Source organism: Siniperca chuatsi, linkage group LG15, assembly GCF_020085105.1.
Source record: "Siniperca chuatsi isolate FFG_IHB_CAS linkage group LG15, ASM2008510v1, whole genome shotgun sequence".
In the NCBI taxonomy this organism is placed as follows: domain Eukaryota; kingdom Metazoa; phylum Chordata; class Actinopteri; order Centrarchiformes; family Sinipercidae; genus Siniperca; species Siniperca chuatsi.
Window position 1 is genome coordinate 11,689,198 of NC_058056.1, and position 22,731 is coordinate 11,711,928.

The following is a 22,731-nucleotide window of genomic DNA, read 5'->3' on the forward strand; positions in this document are numbered from 1 at the left end:
CGTCAGCCAACTCTGTGTATTAAGTAATATAGTTTTGTATGTGTGTGTGTGTATTTGTGTCAGATGGGTGATGATGTTTCATGGCTGATCTGATAAGTAAGCTCAATGAATACATTAAATCCTACTTTCATACAACAAATGCATTGGCAGAACATTAAAAGTGCAGTGAGAATAAATGTTCTCCTCTCTGCATGGTGTTTGATTGAAATGCAGCCAGACTTCTTTTCAGAGAAAGTGGATAATTGTACGGCTGTGGGAGTGAACGAGCTAAACCGCTCGGGTGACTTTAGAGCTAAGATGAGGAGGTGTGTGTGTGTGTGCGTGCGTGTGTGGGTGCTTGTGCGTGTGTAGGTGTTAAGAGGACGACAGATGACAAAGGAAATGTAGGCTGATGATGCAATCATCTGTAGGATACTAATACAGGCTGAACAGGAAATTGCGTCACCAGAGAACTGTAGGGCATGTCTGTTTTCAATAGAAACAAAGTTAATATAACAAATAATGCCCTCATTTATTGGATGATTTACTGTCAATGATGATGCTTGTTTTGTCAGTCTCTCATTTTATCATCTTTCTGAATCATGTTGATTCATTCAATAATTATGCTTCCTTTTGCGGCTGTATTCCAGGGAGTTACTGAAGAAGTGTTTTTTGCAGCTGAGAACAGGGCAATAAAGTGGCAGTATCATTTCTGGGAACCCAGAACCCTTTATCTGTTATCATGCATTACCCATTCATCGGAAAAGAAAGCTGGGGTTTGCATTAAAGAGCAGCGGACCTTGTGACGATCCACCCAGTCAGATCAACCAGACCAGACACAAATTTAAAAAATGCACTGAATTATTTCCTGGGTGTAGCCTATACCTGTATGTACAGTATATATGTAAATAACTGTAGGATATATATATATATATATATATATATATATATATATATATATATATATATATATTGTATGTGTGTAGCATAAAGGGACTACTAACTTAATTTCATTGTACAACCTTGTGTTGTATAATGATAAATAACCTTGTACCTTGTATTTGTCGGGGATTATTTTCTGCTAGTTTCTGCTAGTGAGTATTTACTGTACCAAGACAGTGTTTTGGGATTGACTTGAAATAAACGACAGTGCCCATATTCATGCTAATAAAGGAACATTTTACCTGGTGCAATGGTCTGGCTCATTCATGTGTTTGTAATAGTTTTTTGACAACAATGTAGCTCTACGGCACAGAAGAATATGCTTTATCAGGCTTTGGCTACTCAGCCAATACTTGTTAGTAGGGTCAGTTCATTGTTGGTTTTGGTCTTTTCATGGGATTTCTTGACAGTAAGAAAAATATAGAATATTACCAGTCTTACCCTTTAACCCCTGTTTTAGCAGCAGGCTGTTAAAGTATAATTTATTCCAATTTCTAACTTTTCAGTTTTACAAATGTCAGCTACCAGAGCAAGCAGCTGGCCTTAGTTTAGCCTTTTTGAAATAATAATGATCAAGATATAAAATGCAGAAATAAAAAGCTTCCTTAAAGGGACAGTTCACCCCAAAATCAAAAATACAGATTTTTCCTCTTACCTGTAGTGCTTTTTATCCATCTAGATTGTATTGGTTTGAGTTGGTGGGTTTTAGAGATATCGGCCGTAGAGATGTCTGCTTTTTTTAATATAATGGGCCCATATGGCATTTGGCTTGTGGTGCTCAAAGCCTGAGCAGTTTCATGTAAGAACTACTAGTAGAAAGAAAATAGTCCCTACCTGAAACTGCTCATAACATATCAGTGGATTATCTTGAGTAACCGGGTCATGATTTCTGGAAACAGACAATGCTGTTGAGTTTTTCAAATGTATTTTTTTTTTTTTTTTGCGCTTTGAGCACGACAAGTGTGAGTGAACAATATGTATTTTAGATTTTGGGGTGAACTGTCTCTTTAACTTGCAGGTGTGGACTCATGAGTGATGTTGATGCTCTGACTACAGTAAACCCATGTCACCCCAGACCCCTCCCTGGACACGCCCCTGCTAGTACGGAACCCCTGACGGACGCCTGGAGGCCCCAGGACCACGGTTTGGGAACCCCTTTAATAGCCCGTCCTCCCTTTGCACCTCCTCAGTAGTGACTTCAGCCTCGGTTGGAGGGGGAGGAGCAGGCTGGGAGGCTCTGCTCTGCTCCCATGTTGATGTTTGTTGTTTGCGGGGGTGGCAGCACTGTGTGTGGATAGGGACACAATGTGAACGGAGGGTTGCCGACTGGCCTGCCTGCACGCTTCTTGGGGAATGCTGCAACTTTTTTTCCCCGATAACGCGACTGAATGGTGAAGATTTCTGATGATTATTCGCCGATTGTTGCTGTGAAACACTTGGACATATGGCTATAAGGTCCTACTTGGTTCATGTTGTGCGCAAAGACTCGTAGTGTCTTCCTGAGCGACGGCCAGTCAGGATGCAGGAGCTTTTCTGAGAGCACCCCGTCGTGTGGTCTTATACTGGATCTCCTTCCCTTTTTAAACGAAGTTCTTCTAAGGCGAAGAGGTGCCAATTTCAAACTCTTTTTTTTTTTTTTTACCTTAAACTTCTAAAAAATGGTGTTCTTCGCTTTGTCGTCGGCTCGTAACAAACCTGGATAACGAAAGAGTTAGCTACGTGACAACACCCCAACACGACGACCAGCGTTACTTTCCTTTGGTAAGGCAGCGCTTCAACTGTCGCTTCATCGGGCAGAGCAGAAACACCCAGACGGGATGACTGTGAAGCCGTGGTGTCTGTAATGTTATGTGGTTGACAGCGCAGCCGAAGAGCACACTCAAACCTTCATTTAGCTCCTCTTGAGTGGGAGCGTTCAAAGTAAAATAGTCAAGTCAAAGCGTGTAGTTATGTGGGTGAGGTGAGTGGCCACGGAGCTAGCCTTTAATTGCACAAGTTGCCCAACGTGCTAACATTAACTTACCAGTCATTTCACCAACTTGCTAGCCGTGTTAGCCTTAGCGGCACTTTAGATTCAGTTGCTATAAAATGCTAACCAGGTTGCTTGCTAACAAAGGCGCTATTAACGCTAAGCTATGGTATGTGTAAACTGTTAGTGAAGTTATTTGCCAAGTTAGCTAACGTTAGATTAGCTAAACTTGCTGTATTGACTTTTATTTGGAGCTTCACCGAATTAACTGGGGTCTAGATGTGTATTTAAAAAGTTACATAAATGCAGTGTGAGCGTTAGCTAGATATTATTCATAACAGGAAGTGTGTCTTGCACTTTAAATAAACTTTTTTTCCCACCTACACTCACTCCAGGCATTTGTCTGAAAAGTTGTGATCTTAGCCTGTCTGCTAAACCGAACTGGTTTATTTTCTTCACAGAGGCACATCTGCACCGGGATTTATTCTGCTGTGGGGATTTTAATCAGCAACTGATGCATCTCGGGGTATCTGAGTCCATGAGAGAGTGCGAGTACAGCCAAATAAGCACTCGCAGCTCCACGCCAATGGAGACCCCTTACAAGAAAAGGACCCCAAAGAAGAGAAAGTGGGAGTCCTTCCCAGGTCGGAATAAATTTTACTGCAATGGGAGGATTATGATGGCCAAGCAGACAGGGGTTTTCTACCTCACCCTTGTCCTCATTCTAGTCACTTGTGGACTTTTCTTCACCTTTGAGTAAGTATTGTTGAAAGTATGTTCAGTCTCTTTGTGCTCCCATCTGCTATTTACATTGACATTGTGGATTAGAGATTAGATTTCATGGGCTCAACTGTCAGAGAAAAAGTTTAGATATAGGTCAGTTATGTCACTGGCATCACTGGGTTTATTTCCTATGATCTCCTCAAGGCTCACGGCACAGATGGCAGAACAAACTGGTTTGGGATTAGGTAGAGGCTTCTCTGTTTTAGGAAGTATAGAAGATAAAATATAATAATATATAAAGTATCTATAGTAGAGGCAGTGTATTTTGCCAGGGGCTGTTGCTGATGGAAGCTGCTCTGTGGTTGTGTTGAAAAGGTGTGGATTTCCTCTTAATTTTTTTATGGCTTCTACATGCACTTGCATGATGTATGCATCTTAAAAAAATGGCAGGCAGCCTCCTGTTCCAGATTTACCATTGTTGTTTTGGCATACTGGTCTTGCAGTCAGAAAGCATCCTCCAGCTAGAGGGCTCACTTTCAAACTTCTGTTGGCAAACATTAACTTAACTGAAGTGTCCTTGAGCAAGATATTGAATCCTGACCAGTTGCAGGGTTGCTGTTCTGTAGTGGACCTGGATGTCCAGGAATGGGATTTTATGTATACTATGTGGTAAACTGACCTTTTATAATGACACCTTAGTATCTTAGTAGAGGGTTACCGTACACTTTTTGTTTCTTATTGGTCTCAAATCAGTTTCCAGAGAACTATATCTCTAACCATAGGTCAGTTTAGCATTTTCCCTAATTATCAAATGTCCCTGACATCTTGACTTTGTGACATGTTACCCATGGCTTATGGAGTAAACTATAGTGTCAGTATGCCTATGTTCCCCTTGCACCCCCTTAATCACAGCCTCACTATCCTCAAAGGAGCCCTCTGTCTTTCTCCCACTGGTAGAACAACCTGTAATCAACAGACAGAATGTACTTCTTACACTGTACACTGTCTCAAACAGGCCTTCATCTTCACGTCATCCCGGATGTCCTAAATTGGCCCACTGTGACTGAAGTGCGTGATATAGCATGTAGACACAGGCACTGACCTGAGCATTGGAGTGTACCATGAGAGAGAGTGCATTGTGTCTCTCCTCATTATTCCAGAGTAATCACTCTGTCATCTATCATCTCAGAAACCCCATCTATACGGAATACAAATCCTGCTCCATCATGAGATTTGTTGCTCATTTGGACAGTCTTTATCAGGCTAAAGTACTTCAGAGCCTGAGAAAGCTTAATAGGCAAAATATGTACCGTGGTTGATGGCTGATGTTCAGTATCTGGACTGTAAAGATAGTCCATGCTTAAAGGACCTATATGTAAGAATTGGCCACCTGTTGAATTCATACTCCAAACAAACTGGGGGCAGCATATCACCAGAAAGTTGGGGGGTCCACCCCTAACGTAAGAAACAAGGAAATGCACAGTCCCTCCAATAGGTCTTTCTTTCAACAAACAGCTAACTTAGCAAACATAACACCATCAGTAACCTTGTACATTTAGCTACCTTTATAAGCCATCGCTAAATAGCCAATGTTAGCAACAGCTAACATTGACTTACCAGTCTAGAAGAAACATTGCGAGTTTAGCATCACACTTCAAAAAATAAGAAACATTCTCCGGTTTCAGCTTCTCCAATGTGAGTATTTTCACTTTATAACCTTGTAAATTCCATATTTGTTGGACTGTTGGTCTGACAAAACAAGAGATTTAAAGATGTCACTTTGGGCTCTTGGAAGTTGTAATGGACATTTTACACTATATTCTGACATTTTATAGACCAAACGATTAATAAGTTAATTTCAAAATTGTAATAACTGTTCATTTCAGCTCTAATATTAGGCTAAAAGGGTATTTGAGGTTCAATTTCATAAATAAAATACACAGACAAACTGCTTTAGGTGGATTCATACCTCATTGTATTTTATGTCCTATTCCAAACTGTTTTTTTGTTGTTGTTTTTTTTTTATATGCCCTGTGTGTGAAGTCCTTCACAGACGCAATGCTACACATCTATCAGCAGTGACCTCTGGACCACTTCATCTTTCAATACATTGTCACCTCAGCAGAGATACAGACATAACCCATGACAAAAGGGCAGACTGCTGGAGAGAGGGCATTGCAGGCTAAAACCTCCAACCCTCTTTACTATGGAACAGTTTATAAAATTACTGAAATGGGAGTGAAACGTATTGCAGTGTCCATTTGAACCTGTATGTTACCCAGCACCCACATGGAGGATGCCAGATGCTTCCTGATGATACCTCAGATAGCGTCATTTCCTACACTGTGGCCAGTCAATGGAGCTGGGCCCAGTGTACTGTCCTCTGTTTGTTGTGACTACAGGGGACATTTTTCAGGAACACTAAGCAACCACAAAGCCACTTTTCAGCTTAGCACTGTACTCCCTGTTCAACTGGCCATGCCCCCAGGCTGACCGAGTCCTCCTGGCTCTCCTCTCTCACTGTCTCCCCCCACCTTACTCCCCTCAGCTGAAAGAAGACATTTATCAGACAGGGCGATAGTCAGCAGACCTGCACATTGCCTTCTGTTGTCATTAAACCCACTCGCCATTTGTCAGCATAGTGGAGAACCGCTCCTCATTCAGTTTGTAATGGCTTCTTTTTACTTTTGAATTGCCACTGTATCCTATTATGGTATTTTAAATTAGACTGTGGTATGATGACACCTGGTCCATATCTATTTAAATATGATGTTCTGATTTGTGGAGTCCAGGAAGAGTCAACAGATGGCAAGTGTTTAGGAATGGAGATATGCTCAGAACACTTACCCGAGATCTTTCTACATCTCCATATTTCTTTTTGCTTGTTTTTCTTTGTCTGTCTGAGGGGTGCTCAGCCATGTATAATAAACCCTGTTAGTGACCAGCAGACTTTGGTCTGTTTATTATTCTGTTGCTGCCCCCCCCCAGATGTTCATGTGTGCTGTTGTTGCACATGTTGCCTTCTCTCCCTTATGTGTCATAAAAGTTCACGCAGGCAGATGTTTTTAAGTGATGTTCTGTTAGGCTGTTTTGTTTGATGTGAAAATTGATCTCAAGAACCACAGTTTTGGGCAGAGAGATTTAGAAATATTTGAGGTGGACAAAACCATAAGATGTAATATTCTAGTCATCAGGACTGGTCTGTGACACTAAGCAGTGAACAGTGGCAACATGTGTGTTGGTGTTGATTATCGAAGGATCTTTATAGTGCTGAAATAAAATCCAATTTATCCAAAGCACTTTCCAAATTGCCTGTCATTCACACACTCACACACTGATGATTTTGATATGGACAGGAGGAGGCAGGGACCGAGCCGCCAACCTTGTGGTTAGATGACGACCCGCTCTACCTTCTGAGCCACAGCCGCCCCTTGATCGTTTAATTGATTAGTCGATGAACAGAAAATGAATAATTATTATTATTAAGCAAAGAAGCCAAACAGCCTCTCAAATGTGAGGATTTGCTTATTTTCTTTGTCATATGTGATAGTAAACTGAATATCTTTGGGTTCTGGACTGATTTTTGGTTAAAACAAGAAAGCTGTAGAAGCCAACTTGGGCTCACAGAAATTATAAAAGGCATTTTATCGACAAAATGAATAATTGTCGATAAATGGTCAACAATCCACGACACAAAGGGGGCATCCACCTGCATCGCTGCCAGCTTCTCTCCCAGCAGGGCTGGCCGGATGGTTTTGAAAGCACTGGAGAGGTCAAAAAACATGATCCTCACCGTGCTTGCCGGCTTGTCCAGGTGGGTGTAGATGTGGTTCAGCAGGAAGATGACGACGTCCTCAACTCCCAGCTGTGGCTGGTAGGCGAACTGAAGGGGGTCCAGGAGGGGTCTGACCATGGGCCGCAGCTGTTCCAGCACCAGTCTCTCCAGGGTCTTCATTATGTTGGAGGTCAGTGCCACTGGTCTGTAGTCCTTGGAGCCACTTCGACGCGGCGTCTTCGGCACAGGAATGAGGCAAGATATCTTCCACAGAAAAGGGACCCTTTGAAGACTCAGGCTCAGGTTGAAGACGTGTTGAAGGACTCCACATAGCTGGGGGGCACAGGCTTTTAGCACTCTGGGGCAAACGCCATCAGGGCCTGCAGCCTTGTTTGAGTGGAATTTCATCGCCTGGTCAGCAGTCAGGCACACAGCAGAGGTTGCAGGAGGGGGAGTCGTCAGTCTGGAGAGGGCCGTTAGCCTGGGAGCCAGTTTAGGGGTGAGTAGGACTCTCCCAGGAAGGTTGGGGGGGGGGGCAATGGACTCAGAGGAGTCTAAGGGCAGACAGCAGCACATCTACTTGATATAGGCATAGTTAGACTACAGCCCGTTTCAGTGATGCAGCAGTGGGTTAGGCTTTGATTTAGTGTCCTGCATGTTTAGTCTCATCTAATTTATGTCCTTCAGTAAAACCTGTAACCATTTTATTTATGGTGCTTGTTGGGAGAAGCACACTGCCTGGGAGTGTGTGCTGCCTGACAGGCTTAATTCAGCATTCTTGTTGTGCTCTGTACACAGTAAAACAAGAATGCTCAGAAACCAGTCACATTTACCTACCAAAATAAAACTTTCTGCTCTAAACCAATTGGAGATAATGTTTACTCTTTGTGTCAAGTTCTTTAAACAATCACCATTTTCTCTGCTTGCTGGTTGTTTTTAATTATTGCAGCAGTTTATTGCACAATTACAAAAAAATGGCAGTTGCATCTAAAGTTGTGAAAAGCAAAGTCAGCCATTTTTGGACAGAATAATTGACAAAACTGATTTATGGGAAGTTGTCTAACCTGTTTTTTGGGGATTGACAGAAATTCAGAAAAATTTGAGCCACTTTGGCAGGTGGTTAGCTACAGGGGACCTGTCATGAATGCCATCAGATGGCAAGACTAAACAAGACAGACATGTTCCCACTTTCAATAGAACAACATGCAAACTTGCATTCACGTAACATAGAAATCTCTAAGAATGCCTGATGAGTAATCTGCTTAAACAGTGTATTACGTGTTACTAGTGTATTACTATGTAGTTGTTTTATAAGTGTAGCCTCTTTTATGAGTATTGGGTAGTTTGGTTCTTGTTCTCTGGTCACACCCATTTTGCCACTGCCTAATCCCTATCTGCATTCGTAATAGTCATTATTTTGACAGATAGACAGAGGTTGCTTGAATGTGTGCTTTTTTGGCCAGCGCACTATACCCCCTTCATAAACCTCTTTTAAGTATGCGATTAGGATTGCCTAAAAGCTCAGCAGTTTTTGATGGTGATTAAGCTTTGCTGTGAAATAAGGGAGACAAGGTAAAGGGTGGTTATGAGGATAGTCATTGAGTTTTATTATTGTTTTGTTTTTGCATCTAAAATGGTAAAAACAGAACACACAAAGGAAAATAGAAAAACATACAAAAAACAATTCGGGCAGAAAAGATTTTTTTTTTTTTGCAGGCAAGGCAAAAAAGAGGAAACATTAAGAAAGAAAACCACATACAGACAGACTTGAACACTAAGAAGGCTACAGAACACTAAGACTGGAGTGGGAGACATCACAGAACAGTGTCATAATGTCCAATGGCTCAGTTGGTCCAGAAAGACATTTTCTACACACTATGGTCTGTTATAGACATTAACATACACTAAAGGTCTTAATCTCTCCAGCTCTTTTTAATCAACACAGAAGATAAATTATCTTCAGGTATCAGCAGGTAATCCTAGCAGCTCAGATGCTTTTGGTAAAGAAAACCATATTTTTTGATTACCCGAGGCATTGTATTTCTGCTTCACTCAGAGAATGAGTGAAGCAGCTCTCAAGACCCCCCAGTAAGCATGCCATCTTTTGGCTGTCCTGTTGTTACAAATTTAATGCAAAGAAAACAGTGAAATGGTGACTCTGTCTTTCTTATATGATGTTATTTCTGCACAGTACTCCAGAAAAATTGTAAATGCATTTGCTGCATGCTAGGGCGAAGTCAACTTTTGGAGTGTCATAAGGCAAACTATTGTGAAATAGTCTTTGTCCACATAGTTTGAACAGTCACACCCATGGCAGACATGGTTTACCAAGAAGAGAAAAGCATTCCTCTCAGGCCAAGTTGTCAAATAAGAATTTCGAATAGTGGGCCATTCCTGATTTAGTCTCACTGACTTACACGTAATTGAATAGAAGAAATAGAAGTTTTCACACATAAGCACAACATAAAAGAACAAAATGCTCATATACTCCTTTTTTAGGTGGGTAAATGAGGACAATGGACATGTCATACTTCACTGTCTAATGATGTATAAATATCAGCTAGCCAGATCTAGGTCATTTTAAAAGTGAATATGTTTTGGATGTGACTTCAATTCCTTGCAGGACATTCTGTCAGAGACTTTATTTCCGCTGTCTGTTTTGTTGTAGAATGAAGAGGCAGATCTGTCACCTAGGCCCATTGAAACCAGGAATCATGTCAAGCTGTTTGCTTTTTGTAGTGTGATTCCTCTCTCTGACTAGCTCCAAGCCTCTAATCGACCCAGCACCCTCTGTTTGTCACACAGCTTTCCTGTGCTAGCACATCCACTCCCTGTGCCAGGGGTAATTGAGTGCATGGCACATGTTGGAAGGTTATCCTAACAGATATGGAGGGTTCTCAAATGCTTACATACCACTGTAGTCCTTGGAGGCTGTGCCGTGCACTAGTGACATCTGTCTGAAAGGTGGCAGGAAATCATGGTTCCATGAAGTAGTCTGGGAAAAAATGTAACCATTTGCAAAACCATGTCATGTTCAGTTGTTTCAATGACAAATGACAGGGCCTACAGCTAAGAGGAGGTTCATGTTCTGCCCTTGCCTGCCATCAAAAGCAATCAAAATGTAATAAAGGGCACAGCTGACAAAGCCTTGTTTCCATGTAGCCCAGATGAGTAATGAGACTTTAGAGTGAGAGGCCACAAAGCCAAGTGCTTCAAATGCATTTTTAACACAACGTTAAGCACATTTAAAACACATTCATGTATTTGTTACTGCATCACTGCTGAGTACTATCTCTGGGTAAACTATATCTCTTCTCAAGCAAGTATTGAGGAGAATTGCAGGCCCAGATACTGTGTGTGTTGGGGGATGGATGATCTATGTTTGACAGGTTTTTTTTGCACATCACAGGATATTGATTGCCTTCAAAGCTGTGTGGCTGAAGAAGAAATGCGGGTGCAGTTTATCTCAGGTGACACTGAAAGGACAGCCAGTGAACAGTGCTGACTGAAGCGAGCTTCACATGGTTACATCAAGTGGAGATGAAAGTCTCCCAAGCTTAACTCCCAGCTGAGTTTTGAAAAACTGGTTGGCATCATAAGAGGATTTAGTGGGAAATGTGATAACGGTAATCTGGATTGGACTGTTGTTGAGATTACCGCACCCTTTGGGAGGCAAATGAGTAGGAAACCTTGGGAGACCCTATTGAGGTAGAAAGATTATTTTGGTATTCTGTAGACATAATGAACATGTCCCACTATTGCACAGAGGACATTTTTCTGAAAAAGCTGAAATATAATACCAGGGCTTGATGGTAACTTTTTTCCCAAGGAGCACATGTGCTCCTAAATTTTTCAATTTAGGAGCACATTAGGAGCACATAAAGGACTTTAGGAGCTCAGTGAGAATTAATCAAACAATGTGTTTTTCCTTAATAAAGGGATACGAGGAGATATTTACAAACAAAAGCCTTCCTCGTCCATCTCCTCTTCGCCGTCGCTTGGGCTGAATTTTGTAATACTTTTTATTCGCACACGTGCTCCTAAATACATTTTATGGTTCGCACATATATAGTCACAAATGCAAGTGAAACGCTCGCACTGTCGAGCCCTGAATACCAGAATTTACCAGAGTAATGGCACTAGCCGATTTTATGTTCAGTTCAAATTATATTCTTTGGTCTGATTGCCATGATAAAAGAACAGAGTTGTGTGATGAAACATATCTCCTTTAGGACATATTTGTGTAATTAAAATGTCTGTCCTTTTCTGCCTTTTTTTTCTGCCTTTATTTAAAAAAAAAAATTCTTCTTTGGCTGATATTTTAATTAAGTCAAATAGTATTTTGACAAGACTCATTTCCTTCCTGTGCTTGTTTAGTAAGAAATCTAAATAAGCAAGAGACTTGAACATAAGACACCTGACGCTTATTTAGATTGGTATGCGATTGCTCTCATACTTAACATTGATTGACTTTTACTGTGCCTCCTCCATTTCCTATTTGAGAATTGCAATGCTTCCTGCTCGGAGTGAAGCTTAATGTTTAAGTTGGCTTTAGCTGAGAGGTATGCACCCTGAGTCTAAATAAGCATCTCTAAACTGTCTTTGTGATCCTTGGCTTTTAGTTTATTCAAATAGCAAGTTTTAAGTGCTTTGTTTGTCTGGTTGTTGTAGGCAAAGAGAGTAAAGTTTGTATATTGTTTTTATTGGATTGTGCATGGATTGGGATTGGTTGGGTTACTTTTTTCTTAATTTTGAAACAGATATATTGCTTTAAATTAGCTATTAGAGAGACAAAAGGCTAGGCCTATTTGATAGATTTGGTCAAAGCTTAGCCACATCAAACAAATGGTGACATGGAACATAAACTCTTGTTCATGTGAGTAAGACAGTAAAAATGTTTAGGACAGTAAAAGCTGTCTGTGTATGTGACTGAATAATACAGGGTCAAGCACACAACAGCTGACACATTTCAGGAAACACTACTGAGGCTTAGTAGTAGTAGTATTAGTAGTAGTAGTGACTTCAATAATCTGTCGCTACTTCGAAACCGAGGTTAGTCTTGGAGACCTCAAATTGTAAAGGAAGGAACACAATGTACTAAAAAAGTTAAGGAACTCTAAAAGATAAAGTAAAAACATTTCTAAAGTTTCTAAAAAGGGACAAGGGAAAAGCTAAAGACTGTCATGACTAATATTTGGAGTGTACATGTGTCCCTCAAAGGCTGAACTGAGAAAGGCCAGAAGACCTGATGTTGCACTTTATCTTAATGGGGATATTCTCTTATAGACTTAATTACCAAGTCTTTTTTTGTATGTAATATACCTGTAAAACAAGGTAATTTATTATTGAAAGTCTATTATTTACATTTTGCATTGAAATCTATGACAATCATGAAACTAGAAACACACAGTATGCCTAAGGAGGAATAAATATAGAATGAAAACGCCACAGGGTACCTATAAATTGTGATCTCCTTTGATTGCCCAAAAGACATTTCAAGGTAGCTGTTTAAACAGATTAAGTCTCAGGTAAGAAGACTGTGCCAACCATGGTCCCTCAAATGCTTTGATGTGGCCATGGGATTGGAAACCAAAACCAGTAGTGTATTACATAATCTAATCTGGTAACCTTTCTGTGCATCAGGCTCAAGTGTGTCGGTACCAAGTAGGGATGTGTATTTTCCATTTTGCTTCTGCACTCCAGTGGCGACATCCCTCCAGTGGAACAAAAAAAATGAAGCAATGAGCATTCCTTATTTAAATACAAAGCAAACATTAGGTTTCCCTTATGTCAACGAAATGTGTCACACTGCTGCTTATTGCTATCGGAATGCTTGTAGCCATCCCCTGATTAAAGTCATTACTCATTTTGCATTATGCTACTCTTTGCTTTACAGTGACATGCACTAATATCTCCTGCAAATGTGTTAACCATATATCATCATGGTGTTTGCCCTAGGAATTAGCTATCATAGTTTTATTGCACTGCCTTCAGCAGTCAATAATTCACACAGACTTAGACAGTCACACTGTACAGTTTAATAAATGGGTACCTTTTTGGTGAGTAATTATCAGTACAAGCTGTCAAAGAGCAGTCATCTCAGACCTTGGCTTTTACAGTCAATGTTTGTACACTTGACTTGTTCCGAACCATATATAGTTGTACACAGCTTCAGCTTTGATTGCTTCGATTGACCAACAAGGCTATTTTTGTTAGCCTCCAGGGATTTCAGTGAGTTTTGTAAGAGTTTTGACAATCATTCCAAGATTAGTTTATTTTTGATATTTTCTATTTTGAATGTTTGGTTAGCTTTGTTTTAGATGATCCCACTGTACCCAATGATGCCCGCCTAGAGTTTTCTGTATTGTAATCTGTACATTGGCTGCTTAGGGTATGGTGTGCTAGTCTGAAAAGCCTAAATTTCTGTTTTGTTACTTTATTAAGTGTTAGACCTAGTCTCTACAGTCATCCATAGTTTATATTTGACTTAGTGATTTGTTGTTTTAGGCTTTTCTCTGTGATGAATGAGCAGGAAGGAAAATAAATTATTTTCCAACTTCAGGCCAGATGAGCAGGGTTGACACCTACTTATGTTTGCCATATACAGTAACTGTGTTTAGGCTTAATACACAGTATTTGTTGAGAATAGAGTACTAGTCCCAGCCTACATATTCACTGTCCTGGAGACTGAAAACTAAGAAAATGTAAAACTATGCCAAAACCAAATAGAACATATAAAGACACCCCCCACCACCTTAGTTCTCAAATCAGATTTCTTTTGTGGTCAGCACCCAGTGACGACGTCCGTCTTGGCACTATTTATGGATCAAATCCAACAATCCATTCGTCCTCATCAACCAAATGGTTTGTTGAGACATTTAAAATGATTGTAATGAATGTGTCTTGCATGCTGTCTTGTTGAATGTCTTTGTTTCTTTTTTTTCGTCCTTGGAGGCTTCAGCTCACTCATGTGGCTGTTTCCAGGGTAACCACATTCCCTTCTGAAATTTACCATGTCTGACATTGGATACTGTCCGTCTCCATGGCAACAAAGCCCCCAAAGTCCCAGTTAAATATAAGATTTTATATCAAACTAAAAGGGGAATGAAGCTGTAACATTGGAAATGTCCAGTTCCTTGTCGATATCCACTCTTTACAGTCCTTCAAAAGAAAAGAGGGTTACTGAAATTGCTTATTTTCTTTACTGCTAATGTTCAGTGACTGATAAAAATTGATTTCAGGGACATTGTCTTCAGGGGGATCTTAAACCAGGCAAGATGATGCCTACCTGCAGCTCGTCCACGTATCTCTATTGATCCATGTCTATAGTAGAGGCAGGTTCAATGTCACATCTATCCTCCCTCTCTAATGGCTTCAGTGTTTAATCTCTGTCCGTTTCTAACGAGCTGTCACTTTCTATCACACATGACTGCCTTTTCATTATGTTCCCGATGTCCAACACATTGAGACACAGCTTCTGAGGACGGAGGCAGTGGTTTCTGCTGTTCTCTCAGCCATCTCCATCACCACTTGCCAGATGACAAGTTTTGAAATATAATAATGTTTTCATGGAAGAGAGCACAAATGTGCATGTTCTATCAGAATCAGAAATACTTTATTGATCCCCGAGGGGAAAGTCTTTTGTTACAGCAGCTCACTATCACGTCAGTGCACACAGGAATAGAAGTACTAAGCAAAAAACATAATACACTATAATATAGGTCAGAAAATAAATTAAGTACCAAGTGGGTATAAGTACAAAGTGGGTTTACCGGTTGATGATAATAATACGGTATAAGGTAATAGTGCATGAACTGTCAAATTAAGTGTAGCTTATCTGTAGCTAGCCTACAGAAATAGAGAACATGCAGTGCATTCACACGATTCTGTGGATTTGTAGCTCTAAATGACCTTTGCGAATATTTGACATTTCAGTGGGGAGCTTGACTTTCACATTGATTACTTCAAAACCATTTAGGTTTTGGCTTTGGGTTAATTGTTACAGATGTAGCACCCTCACTCAAGGTCTGCCAAGCTTTTTACACCTGTAGTGATTTCCCATTAGCACCACTAATTGGTGGGTTCATTATGTGATGTGATTGAATGGGTAGATGAAAAGATGTCTGGTAATGACATCAGACTTTGAAATGTTCTGCTTTTCGGGGGCAGATGTAGACAGATGGCAGCAAGCTGCAGAATATACCCTCCCAGTGCTTTCAAATACCAGTGTTAATCTGCGGACTTGTACACAGTGGTTGTTAGAAAGGGCAACAACCAGCATTTTTTTTGGGGGGGGGGACTTGTTGCAGCCAAGTAAAGCTCCACCAAAGTTTCCCTCTGTACCATTTTTAATGTTATTCATTATTAATAATGTTTTGTGAATTTGTAAAATGAATCAAAATGGCTACTCAGCTGTCACCGCTCTCATTTTTTTTTTGGATAAATACAACAATGAGAAAAGTAATAATTATTTGCATTGAGATAGAAAAACATGCCTGTGCTATAGACGTAGATTGGTTAATGTCAGTTTTTTCCCGAGATTTTTGTCCCAGATATTTTGGCCAGCAGGAACTTTGCTCTAACAAAAAATCAACAATATTTATAATAAAAAAAAAGAAAAAAAGAGAGAGAAAATCCTACAGGCTTTAATGTGGCTATTTGGGTTTAATTAATAGCTAACAGCAGGGTGGGTTGTGTTTGGCATGTGATGACGATGTTACATTTTTCATGCACTTACCCTCCAGACAGGAAACACAAAACTGAGCTCATTCCCTGCATGACTTGAGTAGTCATCTCTTTTCAGCATTTCTTAAGGAATTGTCCTCTCAGCACTGCCTAAATGTTCAGAAATCTGCTGGCATTCTTTTGTTATTTGTTTCCTTTCTGGCAGTTGAAGCAAACTTGTCTTTCTGAAAACATATGTTTTGCTCCCCCTTTGGCAGTAGAGCAAGAAGGTCATTTTGTTTTTACCAGCTCTTCGCAAAGTATATCTCACAGTTACCACAACTGTTGCACTTTACAATACACATGAAGACAATATTGACAGCTACAGATCTGTTGGAAGTGGCTAAAGTAAATGTAAAGCCTGTCATCATAAAGTGATAATTGTGCGATGTGATGCACACTTCTGTTGTCTAGATGAATAGTATTTGGTAATGTTTGAAGAACACAAGGTGACAAAAAGAGACATTTTTAATACTGTGGTCAAGTGCAAGAATCAAGGTGGAGGGAAATGCCTGCAGTGAACAAGGATTAGAAGCCAAATACACCTTCTTCTACTTAAAACGTGTTTTCAGTAATGCATGGCTTTAGGGGTCTGTTGAAGACCCCTATTTTTTCTAGTTTATGTAACCTACATTACTAAAACATTACTGTAACATGAGATAATATAGGCCAATACTTACTTGGTTGTATAATCATGTCTGCTGTGTAGTATGCAGTGTGGTATGAATTTGGAGACAAATAGCTGCCCAACAGATACATGCAACTGGTACATACAATGTTTGCAGTCAAAGTATTTTGATAGTCAGAAGCAACAGAGCTGCTTTTTATTTAAACAGTGACAGCCAGATTTGGAAGATCATAAGAAGAAAGATGGTCTGCAGCACTGCCTCAGCCAGAGATGGGAATATGCCCTATATTAGATTACAATCTCAGGTCACAGTGCTGGATGATGTGTCTCCACCTGGCCCAGTTCAGAAGATTTAGGCTGGGGAAGAGGGCTGTAAAATGGATGCCCTGTTGGCAAGTGTCTAACATAAGTTGTGTATGTTATACGTTGACACAGTCAGTGTCCAGTAAAATGACCTTGGGAACACCAGGCAAGTTTTTAACTGGAGGAATGTTTGTGCTGCACTGTATTGTCCTGCCTGCAGCCCCCTGCTGATGTCCCAGACAACCCAGTGTTTTCTGCTTAGTTCTGTCACGCTCCAGATGTAGAGGAACAGCAGGACTGGCCAGTGTCCACTCAGATGGGGTAATGGCATGAGTTGTAGAGTGTGTTTGTCACAGTTTAAATGATCTTCAAAACAGCATAAAAGACGCATACAAAACAGAGTATTGTATGCGTCTGATTCAGATTTGGTCATTTTAAAAATATAGTCAACTGGCTCACTCAGCTTACGGGTGTATCTTTAAAGCACCTGGAATAATGCCAGCCACTTGAATTAGAAACTTGCACACTTTCAAAAGTGCCCTTACACATTCCTAAGTTTTTGTGTTCTTTGCTAAAGCGTCATATGTTGGCTGACCTTTTCCCCCTGGCTGAAGGGCATTCATTTCCAGCAGTTCAGATTAAAGCAGGAAGCATGTGCAGATGATCCTAGAACCCCAATTAGAACAGATCAGCAAATCTTAAGTAAATGCTCCAGGTCCATATTTACATCCTCCCCATCCGCTATTATTGTTGGAACCCAACATGGCAAGCCTAAATATAGTTTGGCTAGGTTTATCACAATAACTGGTGTTGGCATAGATCAGCGGATGTAACTGCCCTCCCAAAGTGTTACCATCTGAAGGCTAGAGGGATGGTGTGATAGTGATATAATGTCCATCAGCGACCTATCATGTTATTAAAGAATGTTAAAGAAGGGGTATATGGTTTAACATTTCTGTAAATTATGTATTTGAAAAACAATGTGGTTGAACAGTGTAACCACAATGATTGACCACTGTTTCCTTGTTATAGCCATCACCGACTGTCACTTTAAGCATCCTCAGTGTGTTTTATGATCTATAGTCATTGTTTCTCTGCATTGGTTTTAAAATAACAGTCAATAATGGAGTGCAGTGTAATGCTCTTAATGAATGGCGGTAATATTTATCCTCCCAACCAGCTCCACCTCTGCACCTTTTTCGTTCATTCAATGAAATGTATCCTCCTTGCAACAAATGGTGCTTCCCCTGTAAGAGTCAGTAATGAGTGCATAGAATATACTAATCACATGGTGGTGATGGTCCAATGTAAAGTATTCAGATTTTCTTTGCTCTGAAATGTATTCTAATGAAAACCTTTATATAAACACTAATATTATTGTGAACCGTGTCTCAGCTTGCATTACTATTTTGCATACCTCAACACCATCCTTCAAAACATATGGTTACTACGTGTTCATTTAGTTTCCCTTGTCTGGAATGGCACCTCCTTGCTGACCCCAAACCCAATCCAATAGGCCAGAGACTAACACACGAAATGGGATGTGGCAGCCAGTGCCCCACCCCTTTGGGACTAAATGTGATTACTGTAATAACCACCTGCACAGTTGTACATTTAATGGGATTATGCTAAATTGTCTCATTAGAACAGATTACAACACAGGGGACTGACCCTTATGCGTGTGCCTGTTTGTCTGTTAAGGGGTTATATCCACTTACTGTTCATTAAGCAACAAGTCGCAGGTATTACTACTTCCTAAACCTCATTACTTGTCTCAACTGGCATCCAGTGTGGTGCACAGGCTTTTTGTTGTGCATTAATGTTTACATTAAGAAGGGCAGTTTGTATTTGAGCAGATAGACAGCTGCCCCTCAGTCCATCAGCTGATGTTTGTCCAGTGATCCCCAAGACTCTGACGATTTGAACTTTCAGGTTTTAACTGCTCAGCTAAGCATCAACAGCCGGACAGAACCATGTGTTGCTTGTTTGTTTGCTGCATATTTATCTTTTTCTCTCCATCTCTTCTTCTCCTATCAGTTGTCCATTCCTGGCGGCGCATTTGACCCCAGTTATCCCAGTCATAGGAGGTGTGCTGTTTCTATTTGTACTGGGGACTCTCCTGAGAACGAGCTTTAGTGACCCAGGTGTGCTGCCCAGGGCCACCCCAGATGAGGCAGCTGACCTGGAGAGGCAAATAGGTAAGGCTAAACTCTAATTAAATTATTTTAAGTATGAAATATTGATATGAAAACCCATTACTGAACTTTTTCTTTCTCTGTATTTGCATTTTTGTTTTTCCCCTCGTCTTTTTTTCTCATTGTGTCCCTGTATACATTCTCTGATCACCTATGTTTCTCCCATCATTAAACCATATTCAGTTTTTCCTTTATTTTATATGTCAAAGAGGCATCTTTTTTTGTATTTCTTGTTATAATACATCCATTCATTCCTTTCTGTTCCTCCTTGTCTGGGCTTATGGTAACCTCTATTTTAGATACTGTATTTTTCTCTCAGTAAGCCTCTCTGCATGGTACTGATCCAGGGGAGCAAGTGAGTGCCTTTACAGCCCCCTATACAAAGTGCCAGAGTATCTGGCTGGTGATGGAGTTTGTCTGTGTAGCCAGAGAAATAGGAATCCACTGACTTTACTGGCACTCTGCATTTAGGCTGAGGTGAAGTATTGGTGCTGCGTTGGCAAAATGGCCTTTGATCTGTTTATGATCTGTTTATTTCACTCCATCTTCTCCAAGGGCCTCCATCTGATGTATTACCTGACTCATAAATTTAATCTGGATAACTTCTGAATCTAATTTGTGATGTGAAAGGTAAAACTGTTGGTATATTAGGAACCACTTGATATGGTGTAACTGAATTACCAGCATCACTGACTATAGCTTGCCATGAGTCAGAAACACCTGAGACTACAGTTTGTGATGTGGATTCAGTCTGTTCAAGAGATTCATAGCTGCCTCACTGTTCACATGTAGAGAAATCAAGGATTCATTTTAAATTAAATGCATTAATGCAAAAAATGCAGTATCTGGATGCAGCCCCAGATGTTGCTGATTGTTTTATTATCTATACAATTTATAAATAGTAACTGCCTGGCAAGCCAAAATTTGAGAACCAGAAGTTGACAAATAGCCATGTAAGGCTTCCTTTTCTCTCCAATTTACACTATATTTGAGATATCTCATAGATAATGGACATGTGTTAGATTCAGCATCAGAGTTAATGGTAAGTTCACAAGTATTCATAAATTGTTTTGATGTTTTTTATTTTAACTTAGAGCTATTGAAGTAGTAATTGCTAACTTAATTAATCAAAACAAATCTTGAAAAAGGCAATATGAAAGTAGTAAAAAAATATTTGACCTGTTCAGAAATAGCATGAGACCACTACATAAATGCAACCATCACCCATGATAGAAGTTGCTAAACGTTTGTCTAAGAGTGTAGTCAGCCACATAAGGCCTCTTTCAGAGGAGGTTGGGAGACAATCAAGGGCACTTTAGACAGAAATTTACACTGGAAACGATGTCAGTTTAGTTACTCGCCAGTAAGTTGCAGGATTGAATTGCAAGTCTCCAAAAGTGTCCTGCTGCCATGTAGCTAAATGGATTATCAACACTTTACTCAAAGGTTTAACTTTTTAAACCCTCTTTAAAAAAAAAAAAAAGTTTTGGTCCTTTTTATTTGGGATGTAAAGCTTATTTTTCCCAGCGATGGTCCTTTCTGTGCTTCAGGCCACTGGGGCATCATTAAACAAACTCTGGTCTGGCTTAATTAATCTCATTAGGAGACTTAAAAGCTTTTGAAGGGGAGGTAAAGTACAGAGAGCTTGAAGCAGTGGTTTGAAGCAGCACTGTGCAAAAGTACCATGTTATATTGGCAAGCATTTTGTCAGAGGATAAACAAATTAAAGGCTGAAAATATGAACAATGTTGACCCAAATACCACACTGCCCCCCTCTCTACCATCATTTCATCCCATTTGGTTTTTGTGCTGTGCATTTCCAAGCGTAGCAATTGGCTGTTTCTGAACTGGAATCTCTGGTTCACAGAGAAATGATTGTTGTCATGTTGTTGTTGGTTGCCTGTAGCTGAATCTGTGTGTGCACAGGTGGTGAAATGATAGAACGGATTAAGCTTTTCCTAAGGGAAAATTCTGTTGTTTTTTTTACAACGTGGTTCTTATTTTTGTAGCTTTGTAGTCATTCCTATCGGTTATCATAACATTTTTCTCATCAGCTTAAGTGCTGACATGTGGGTTTGCAGGGACTCGACACAGCTTTAATCCAGGGCATCACTAACACATGTATTCAGACAGATGTTCAATAAGTACAAAGGTATCTAAACCATTTGGAAGTGGTTGAAGTTGACATTAAAATGATTAGCCAAACTGAACCTTGTAATCATCCATCAAGTTTTGGATTGCAACTCCCTTGTTCCACTTTGACTTTAGTGTAATTTTATGGCCACAACATTTTGGGAATGTTCACCTTAATTTTCACTTCCAAGAAAATGTTTAGATGAATGTTGAGACTAATTAGATTAAGCTTGTTTTAATTGTAGAATAACTTGTAGTTGCGATGCCCGCAGGTCTCTGTAGTCTTTCCCTGCAACATTCCCATCCAATCCCATGGCTGCCAGTAGACTAATAGACTGCTTTAGTGTTGATGCCATTATGGGTCCCATTATCTTCCATTTGAAAGAACCTGGCTTGTAATAGCATCAGCATTTTATACACACACACACACACACACACAAATACTTGTCAGATTTAAGCTACTCAGAGGTAAAGGTCACTGCCTTTTCCCACAGCTAGTAAAAAGATAGAACTGCTAAAATGCATTTTATTCATAGAGTTGCTGCTCTTTTTTACTGTCTTGTCTGACTTTCTCTCAGTCTCTATCCGTCTTTGTAATGTAGTGTCTCTACTGTCTTTCTATTCAGATACCCTTCATCCTCCTCCTTCTTTATCTGGTTCCTTTGTCCAGACCTGTGCTGTTTGGTTCTTCCCATGGCGTGGCAGCTTGACATGCAAGACATTAGAAGCACATCTGTTAGCTCTTAGCCTGATCATCCGACGTCATCCCAAGCCCCAACACCAACCAGCCTCACAATGTCTTTTAGGAGAAAACACTTATGCCTGTCTCTTTCTATGTCTCTCTTCTTCACTCTTTTTTCCCCTACATTATCTCTCATACCCATTTGTTTTGAATTTGATTAAAATGCATGTTAAAGTTGCAAAATAGTTCATAATATCTGCTTTAGCTGCCCATGGTAACACTTTTATTTTATTTGTGTATATGTGTTTGCACATGCCTGCTCTTGTAAGTGCTTCTCATTTCTCTTCCTAGCCTCCTCCTCTCTTACTTACAACAGGGCTCCTAGCAATCCTAGCATTTTCTTTCTCGTCTGACTGAGACAGCTCTCGTCCATTTTTATTCACAACTTCTTTTTTTAACCAATATGTCCTTATGTAACTTTGCAGATGCTGATAATAAGAAAGCAGCTGACGGGCTTAGTGAGCATGGGCAACTTTTTCACGTCTGTATGCCATAATGTAATGGCTCTCTGACACTTCAGTCTTTGTTTCCCATGTGCTCAGTTGCTGCCTTTTGTATTTGCAATTTGATGTACAGCACTTGTTCACTCCATTTACTTAACTGTCATACATACACATT

The 22,731-nt window shown here is 40.1% G+C and overlaps 1 protein-coding gene across 1 annotated transcript in view; it reads left to right on the plus strand.

Moving 5' to 3' along the window:
- The first annotated feature begins 2,023 nt into the window (after positions 1–2,023).
- Positions 2,024–22,731, plus strand: part of LOC122888991 (palmitoyltransferase ZDHHC14-like) — a 46,423-nt gene continuing 25,715 nt past the window's right edge. Inside the window, 3 exon segments of the mRNA XM_044223954.1 lie at positions 2,024–2,529; positions 3,352–3,646; positions 19,081–19,241. Coding sequence (XP_044079889.1) covers positions 2,391–2,529; positions 3,352–3,646; positions 19,081–19,241 — 595 coding nt within the window. The 5' untranslated portion in view covers positions 2,024–2,390.